This window comes from Chamaea fasciata, unplaced genomic scaffold (assembly GCF_029207755.1).
Source record: "Chamaea fasciata isolate MVZ Bird 193981 ecotype frontalis unplaced genomic scaffold, bChaFas1.0.hap1 SCAF_6, whole genome shotgun sequence".
Classification (NCBI taxonomy): domain Eukaryota; kingdom Metazoa; phylum Chordata; class Aves; order Passeriformes; family Sylviidae; genus Chamaea; species Chamaea fasciata.
The window spans coordinates 39,262,360-39,271,403 of record NW_027094091.1 but is presented as its reverse complement, the minus strand read 5'-3'; the positions used below and the strand labels follow the sequence as shown (position 1 = coordinate 39,271,403).

The window sequence follows — 9,044 nt, the reverse complement described above, 5'->3', positions numbered from 1 at the left end:
TCTTTTCAAGTGTTTTTGTATCATGAGGTATATTCCTGAGCATTCTGCCAAGGCAGGGTACCCCAAAGTAGCCCCTAGCAGCTTAGCAGGTTTCTCAGTATTACGTAAGCAACTGAGCGTATTGTTCACCTTTCTTGCAAGAGTGTGGTCTTGCCAATTCATATTCAGCATGTAATGCTCTAGGTAACAAGGTGACAAATGTAGAATACTGCAGTACTTTGAGTAATTTGTTTAATACAAATACTTTTTTTTCACAACATTAAGCAGATACATTACTTTTGTTTCCCTTACCTTCTGTCTTCCAATACACATTCACCCACAAAAACATACACTTTTTCTTTTGCAAAAGAGAGGGAGTTAAACAAATAACACAAACTTGTAGTTCTGAATATTATACACAGTAAAATATTTTCATCAGAGTGTAAGTTTCATTGCATTGTTGGAAATTATAAACCGTTTGTTCTGGAGATGGGGAATTACTATTTTTTTCTACACAACAAAAATAAACACTACCTTCAGATAGAGCAGTGTGTGAATGGCACAGTTGGACTAGTCAAGAACCTCTGTAATGCTACTGTGATAGTCAAAAGTAGTATGTTTATGCCAGTTTGAAATAAATTTTATAATGCTTGTAACTTAAAGACAGGAAAAGAAATGTGCATGTTCACAGGAGTATCTTGTTTAAACTTCCAGATCTGACCTGACACCAAATTACCTCTACCTACCTTTATTAAAACTCAGCTTAAACAAGAATGCAGATTAAGCTGTTCTTGCTAATGGCAGCTCAGAGCCAGGTTTCTGCCCGTGTGGGTTTCGCCAGGCCAAATTCCACTGTCAGCGTATTTGCCAGAGCTGCACTGTGGCTACACAGGAGTTTGATAAGGTTCTTTATCTGAGATAGCATCTTCGTTAAAAAGTCTTTAGACTTCATCTTAAAACCTTCAGTATATAGTTCTGTTTAGCTTTTTGTTGTTTGGGGTTTTTTTTAGGATAGAATTCTGTGGTTAATAAATTAATACAGAAAATTGTACTTTTTGTGGGAATGAAAAAGTATTGGTTGATAATGATCTGTCTAGTTTCTCTGTGTACTTTCCTTATTACTGAAGACCAGAATCCAAGGCATGGTGGTATGAATAGCTCCTTGCCCTCTTGATGAGGTTGTACCCTGCTTCAGAAACAAATTCCAATCCTGCATGAAATCCCTGAAAGCTCTAGAAAATCCAGTGCATCTGAGAAAGGAATGCACAGGCTAAAACTGTAATGGTTTAAAAGGTTAAAGGCTGCTTCAAGCCAGCTGAAATCTCTCTTGCTGGTGACTTGTCTCATTGTCCATCTCAGCAGTGTCCCATTTTGCTTTTTTTCCTGCTGTCCACATTCAGTATTTTCAAGGGAGAGGAGGAATTTCAACTGAAGTCTTTCTGCTTTCTTTTTAATTAACTGTAAACTCAGTTGCATATATTGAGTTTAGTGCCAGAACACTGTTTGAAGGCATTGGTATAAAAGTTTTCACTTCGTCTTTTCTGTTGCTGACTCTGCAGTGTCTTTTTAAAAAAATGTAAAATCTTGTTGGATGCTACAGTTCTGCTTTCAGAATCTTCAGGTATTTTCTTCTTCGAGGTGAATTTTACACTTGTTCAAGAAAAAAAACCCAATGCGAATTACTCTCCAGTAAACTGACAAAACGGGATAAAGTACTTTCAGTGGGATCATGATGCTACTGCAGTCAAAGAACAAGCTGGCTAAAGAAGCAGGGTTACTTTCACTTACTGAGAAACTATTATTTCAGAAAGCTCTTAATTATCCATCATAATAATGTTCTTTGTCAGTAAATTTTTCTGATTCTGCAGGTGTACTGTAAAAAACCTTCCAAACATTCAGATGCAGTTCGTAATTTTAAGTGTCTGATGTCAGATATCATGAGATTTACCTTTCAACAAGTGGTTTTTTGAAAACCATTTTGAAAACCATGCCATTGCAGACTACCTTAAGCATGTGCAGTTACAAGACATTCCTTAGTCATGTCATCGTGCTCTGAAGACCTTCTGAAATCTCCTCCATACTTTGAAATGGAGAAATGATTTGGTTTCTCTTGTATGTCATTTCAAATAAGAAGCTGCTACAATTGGACATTGCAGTTGTATAGTTGAGAAATTATTTTATATAAAAAGTGTGTGCCATTACATGAAAAAACTTCAACATTAATCCAACTCATCTGGAGTAACTTACAGCAAACACTGATGTGTAGTAAGGACCCATTCAAGCACCAAGATTTTGTGTCCTGTCTAGCCAGATAACAATCACTTAGTCACAGCCAAATTACAAGAGCAATTCCAATACAAAAGAATATAATGATCTGATGAAAGACACATTTCTTGCTAATACTGCTACTTCTAGTATTCCCTGAGCCTTAAGCCAGTAAACATTGACAAAGGAATACCTAGTATATAAATTCCAATACATTTTAGGCCCAGCAGCCTGGATATTTTCAAGAATGGGATGATTCTGTTATTTCACTGTAAATATTTGAGTGTATAAAGAGAAAATTTACCAGTAGAAACTTCAAGGCTTCTGTAGAACTCTAGTTCACTTGTAATTGTGGCAGATACCCTTCCTTTAAGTGAATCTCTACTCTTCTGTCCTCATTACTCTGGTTCTTTTTTTGCGTTTTTGCTTTTCCTCTTTTACTAAATACAAGATTTAAAAAAGAACTTTTAACTTCTTTTTAAAATACACATTATATTCAGGCCCAGACTTGTTCACACCAGTACGTAACTACTCCAAGTCAATACTTGCTCTTGTGTCCTCGTAGTAAACACCACAGTTTTGCAAAGTGTATCACAAAATTTGTTCTTTATACATAATTCACCCTGTTGGACACAGTATTATATCTACATTCATTTATCTATTGCACCTTTTAATGCTATTCACACTTCATTTTTATATGCCAGCTCAAAACACAAACTTAACAACTGAACTGTTGAATCTCTAACACCTTAAGTTTACCGGTACAGAAGGAAACCATTGATTTGTTTTTTTAGTGAGGCAGATAAAAACTAATGTTTCCTTAAGATATATAGGTAGGTATGTTCTCTTACATCTACCTTTCTGTAGCATGAATCTTAAAAAATAAAACCAAAAGTAGCTTCCATCTTCAGTATGTGTCATCCTTTTTCACACCTTTGATAATAGACAATTTCCTTCTGTGTAATTCTGCAGTAAACTGCTTTTTTTTTTTTTTTTCATTTACAATTCTGTGTCAATACTTTGTGCATCCAATTTATGCCTAACTCACTCCTATAAAGTAAAATAAACAGCGGAGCTGCTCTTCTAAATGCATATCTACATATTCTTTCCTTCTTGTACTTACTTCCCTGACATTTAAATAAACTATCTGTAGCTTATGGAGACAGGAGTTAATACTGGTTGGAACTGCTTACTTTTCAGAAACCTAGCCATAGTTAAAAACAACTGGTTCGAATATCCATAGTTGACACAGCTGCCCAAACATTCAGGCTCCGCTACATCACACAAAGGTGTTACCGTATGAGACTTAGAGAGGGAGTGCTGCAACACAGCTCTCTGTACTTGGATTCTGTTAATGCATATAACTTGGATCTGGTACCCTTTGAAGCGTACCTTGAAAAGGTAAATAGCAAATACAATTTTTAGTAGTAAACAGAGGAAAGGTTTTGTGTCTTCTGTAAACAAAATCATTGTATCACTTCTGTTTTCTACTTTCCCAGTAGGAAAAAAAGTACATTGTCACATTGATTTGGCATTGTCTGTTAAACCTGTTCTCTATTGCACTTTCTACACTTCCACTTTCACTACACTTGCTGACTAGTTGCGAAACTACGTCACGAACGGTCACATTCCATACAGTAATAAGTTGCTTTGCTGGATCAATCTTCCTTGTACGGTTTTGGTTTTTGTATGGGGTATTTTTTCGTTGTTTGGTTGGGGTCTTTTTTAACTGAAAAAATGCACAGTCATTTCTACTTTCTTGTAGCATTTGTAGTGTAGCAAACACTACGGCTTACTCTGCAAGGAAGAAGCAATGCTGTCCGTGTCAAACTGGCATGACCTCCGATGTCGCCTCTTCCACTGCCGGCTGGGAGTTTGTACTTGTCTGTGCCACTGGCACCACCACTGCGTCCTTCACCTCCGAGGGCTGAGTGCACGGAGAGCTTTTCTCCTCCAGTTTTTTGATGGTGTCTGGGCAGTTCTGAACAAAGATCACTCTGTTGTAGGCTTTCAACCTGCGCCACAGCTGGACGTAAACCTTACACTGCACGTACATGAAGACCAGGCCTCCTGTGAATCCAATGGCCACCACAACGAGTTTTGTCCAAAACGGCCATTCGAGGACACCTTTGAAATAGAAAGCTTATGTTATACACTAAATATCAAGCACTGAGTTTCAGTAATGTATATTGAAAAGAGGCCACTTGCTAAGAAATGCCCAGGTATGTACACGGTATTGGGGAAGTTGTGGCTCTAGAAAATAGACGGCGTTTCCTATTCCAAGGGCCAGCCAAGAAACTGACTATGGAACAGGAAACTGCTTCCCCCTTTTAACTGATTTGACCACCATTTGGTCAAATAAAAAACTCAACACCACGCTCCAAACCTTGCTTTCAGGATTTCTTCCACCTTTTAACATTAAAGATAGGCTGCTGCTGTTTATGTAGTAATACAGGAAGCATCCATTTTTACTAACTGGTATGGGACAGAGAGTTTCATATGTTTAATTTTTTTCCAGGATTGCCGTATTTTCAGACTTGAGCTTTATTAGGAGAAAGAAAGGTCAGCTGAACCTAGATCTGTTTCTTCAAGCAGAATAGATTTTTGTGAAACTTGACTCCCTACTGCTGGTGCCATATAAATTCTAGAATATTTTAAATATATTTTAAATTGGCTTTTCTATAAACCAGTGTCAGGCTTAGCAATTAAAGGGTTTGCATCATATACTTCTCTAAAGAGAAAAAATAAAAACAAACCCAACTCTTTAAATAATTTGAGATTTCCATTTAAAATGGGATTTTTAAACTCAGAACATGAACAATACTAGTACTGAGGGCTTCCAATTTTTCTCCTTCTCAAAATATGTTTATGAAGTGTTTTTTCTCCAGTGCTTACTGTATTTGTTTTGGCAGTTCCCATTAAAGGGAGAAAACAGAGAAGAAAGCAAACTACATTTATGTCCTTATTTCCAGCAAATACATGTTTGTTTTTGTAAAAGTAGTCTCCCCTGCAACAAGCAAATTTTGGGGCAAAGGCGTCCTCTTCACACTTACTTCTGCACGTTGCAAGTAGCTACAGGGCATCTCTTTGTTCATTTTTTAGTGTTAAGAATCAGCCATTACATTTGGCAAATACTGAATGCTATACAAATCATAAATACTTTTTGAGCCTACCAGGAATAATTAACATGATTCTTTTGCATTGTGTGTAACAACAAAAATCCCTGTTAGCTGTTTTGTTATGTAAATTCAGCTAATCTACAGAAATAGCTTCCCCCTTGTAATGACTAGGGTGATGCAGTTGTATTCATAAACAGAAGTTCAAAGCCATTCCTACTCCTGTCCTCTGGGCCAGGTTTTTTGAGATAAAAAACAAGGTTACCCATTTCTAAAGAATGCAAAACAAGACTTTGTAGTGTGTATTCATCTGTGACTTACTGAGGTTTGTTGCTTATTTTCCTCTCCGAGGCAAGAAAGGCAGGCATCAGGAGTATCATCAAATATTTTTCTAACTAACAAGGCACAAAGCCCCACCTGTTTTGTTTTCCATGTTAACTTCGGAATATAACACAAAGCTAGAGACCTTTGTTCCTCTTAGGGTGCGTAAATTCAATTCAGACCAAAACTCAAAAGCTTTTTATCATCATGATCACATTTAAGACCAAATTTAAGACCAAATAAACTTAGATTTGAAATGGAAAACAGTAATCAAATTTAGGATATCTCTTCCGTCTTTGCTAAGTATGGCTTCTACCGACATTAAACATGCATTTTTTATACATGTCCAGTTGGATTTTCAGTATCTCTGCAGATGGAGACTCCATGATTTCTCCGTTTCAGAGTGCAACCAATAAACACAGCTGGAACATGGACATTCTATTTGAAAGGACACAGGAATAGCTTTCCATGCTACTCAACTCCCACATGAAGGACTACCACAACTGGAAAACATTCTCTTGGAAGTTTGTATTAGGAAGGTTGTTAATGAAGAGGCCCTATTGTACTTTACTTCCTATCAAGGTTCAAGTGATTAATATAAATAAATTGCTATTTAAGGACCTGAACTTGCACTGAGCTCTTTGAACTTGACTCATCTTTTTTCCTGAGCTTTAGAATTACCTAGATAATGGGAGATTAACCCAGAAGAACCGGCAGGCTAGTTAAGCTGTTGTAATGATTACACTGAGTTCTCTCTGCTGGGGCATAAGGTAAGATTTTCATACTGACGCATTCAGAACTTCTGCTTTAAAGCCTTTGGTGTAGCCATGTGAGCTGTTATTTAAGAAGACAATGTGCCTGGTTACTGAGCTGCCTCAAAGCCAGGCACTGCATTATAAGCAGCACTGAAGAAGGTCAAAGATACTTACCATTATCATTGCCTTGTTTAATTTCTTCAGCGGTTCTGTCAATTAAAACATACAATGACCAAACAACACAGGTAATTGCAATTACATGGAATGTGACTGAACACACAATTTTTCTCCTCTCACTTGTTGTCATCTGTAATTTCTCCCACTGAAATTAAAAAAAAAAAAAAAAAAAAGTAATTAAAAAAATCTGACTTGCAAAATTTCACATTAAACTTATTAGGCCATTGTGGCTCTTTTTACCAAAAACACAGGCAGTAATAAAATCAACAAATCCTTTAGTTTTGGAAATATGCATTACAGGAGTTATTGCAGTAATTGTACAATGTGCATTTTCCCTGTAAAATTCACAATGACCTCATTTTCACAGATTAAGAGGAATGAAGAACACTGCTCTGTTTCTGTCTGCTTGTGAATGGTATCTTAAGTAATTTCATTACAGTACAGCCATAACATGTTAATAGACAGGCAAAAAAGATTAATATTTACTTTAAATTTGCATTTCTGGTGGTGAGAGAAGGAGAAGTCCAAACACTTGTTTGTAATATGTATTGACATTGTAGAAATGCAGGTATGTAACAGTCTTCCTATAAAATAAAAGCACAGGAAATGCAACCGTATTGAGGATTGAACTCAAAAAACTCAAAAAGATAATTACATGGAAACGGTCATATGTGATACCAGCCAAATAGCCTCAGTAATGCAAGGAGGATCTTCCAGGCATGTGCTTGTGAGTTAAGGTGCTAAATCCTGGCTTAAGTTAAGGCTATTTTAAAATGAAATAGGCTATTCTCTGCAATTGAACAATGCAGCCCTTGAGGCAATTTTTTTTTTTAATCTCACTTGTGACATGGGTTTTTCTTCCAGCACTTCTTCAAAATAAAATCCTTCTCTCCTAAAAATATTTGCCTTTGAAAACAGATGAAAGAATAGGGCACTTAAAAGCAAAACGCCTCAATTCTGATGGATAAGTACTGGCATCTGAGGAAGGAAAGCAGTACAAAGCACGAGATGCGAGTGCCACCTCCCTGTGGCCCTGTGAACACTGCACTGAGCAGCGCTCAGCTCGGTGCCACAGCACTGCTGCCACCTGCCACGGCTAGCACAGCAACCCGGCCTCTGCAGAGCACTGCCGTGCTGCACATTTACTGCCAACCTGTGAGTTTGGCTTGGTTTCCTTGTTTAGGTTTTTGGATTGTTTTGGTTTTATTAGCCGTTTTCACTGTTTGACCTGGAGACTTTCACTCCTTTTTGCAGTGAAAATTCAATTCAAGTCTTGTAACAGACTCTTTCCAAAGAAAGAAACCTTGTCTTTGTCCAGATGGAAGAAAGGGTTTTACCTTAACCCTTCACTTACCTGTGGATGCTTTGTGAGAGATCAACACAGAACATAACAAAGAATTATATGCTCTTAAACAGATTTTGTCTGTTATCTCAGCTTTGATGCTACACCATTTGGTCTGCTGGAGAGAAGACTCTGCAGAATTTTCATTGTCATGTATACAGGCAGTCTCTTTATAGCCATTTTAGTCTCTAACATACTCAAAGGCTTTGTGTTGATCTAAATGCCCAGTCACAAAGATAAATGCTGGTCCCATTAATCTAAATGTAAACATTCTCTAGGTGGAAAAAACCCAGACAAAATCAACCAACCAACAGGCAGGACAGGTAAATACAGGTTCAAGCTCACAGAATTCTGCTGAGATTTACAAGAAAGTTATTTCAGGAGAGGAGCCAGCAGAAATTGGCTGAAGCAGGCCTTTTTGCTAACATCCCATGATCAAATCCAGCCAGAAGGCAAGCCAAGGCCTACTGGACCCTGCTTCCTCTAGTTGGCCCCTTTTCTTCTCCCACAAGACAGCCTGCCTTCCCTTCCCTTGCCTGCCTGCCTTGTCTGTCTCTTCTACCCATGCACACGTTACCACGCCAGACAGAAGGGGGCTGCCCTGTCACCAGGGCATAGGTGACTCTGGGATTGGAAGACTGTGCAGAATATCTCGTACTTCCAGTTTGGGATACAGGAAATGAACAAGGTCCAAGAAGAGACTCTGTCATTTTACAGCTCTCAGTGTGCCCCAAAGCTGCTCTTTTGTTTTGCCCTGCCCTTGCTGCAGTCACAATTCTCTCAACTGTGATGATGATGGGCTGAACCCAGAAGGGAAAACACAGTCAAATTTTCTGCTGTACTTCTGATGATTCCAGTGGTAGCTGATGTAACTTCCCCATCTCACTCACGTATTTTAGGCTGGCTGAACAGAGAGTACTTTGTGACTACTGTCATGTTCTACTAGATGAGTGATAGTAGATGAGCCAGCAATTTATGTCATCCTGGAGCAGAAAAGTAGGAAAAAAAAGCAGAAAAGAGCAATTCCCTATTTTAGGATTTTTGCAATATGCTTGTATCAAAAAAATTAACTGTTGGTTTTAGTACAGA

At 37.9% G+C, this 9,044-nt stretch overlaps 1 protein-coding gene across 6 annotated transcripts in view; it reads right to left on the bottom strand.

Moving 5' to 3' along the window:
* Positions 1-217: 217 nt before the first annotated feature.
* MARCHF1 (membrane associated ring-CH-type finger 1) overlaps positions 218-9,044 on the bottom strand; it is a 225,967-nt gene continuing 217,140 nt past the window's right edge. For all 6 annotated transcript variants that reach the window (XM_066186036.1, XM_066186034.1, XM_066186040.1 and 3 more), the window contains 2 exons: positions 6,611-6,758; positions 218-4,371 (listed from right to left, as the gene is read on the bottom strand). In XM_066186036.1, coding sequence (XP_066042133.1) covers positions 4,070-4,371; positions 6,611-6,758 — 450 coding nt within the window. In that variant the 3' untranslated portion in view covers positions 218-4,069. The remainder of the gene's footprint in view (positions 4,372-6,610; positions 6,759-9,044) is intronic.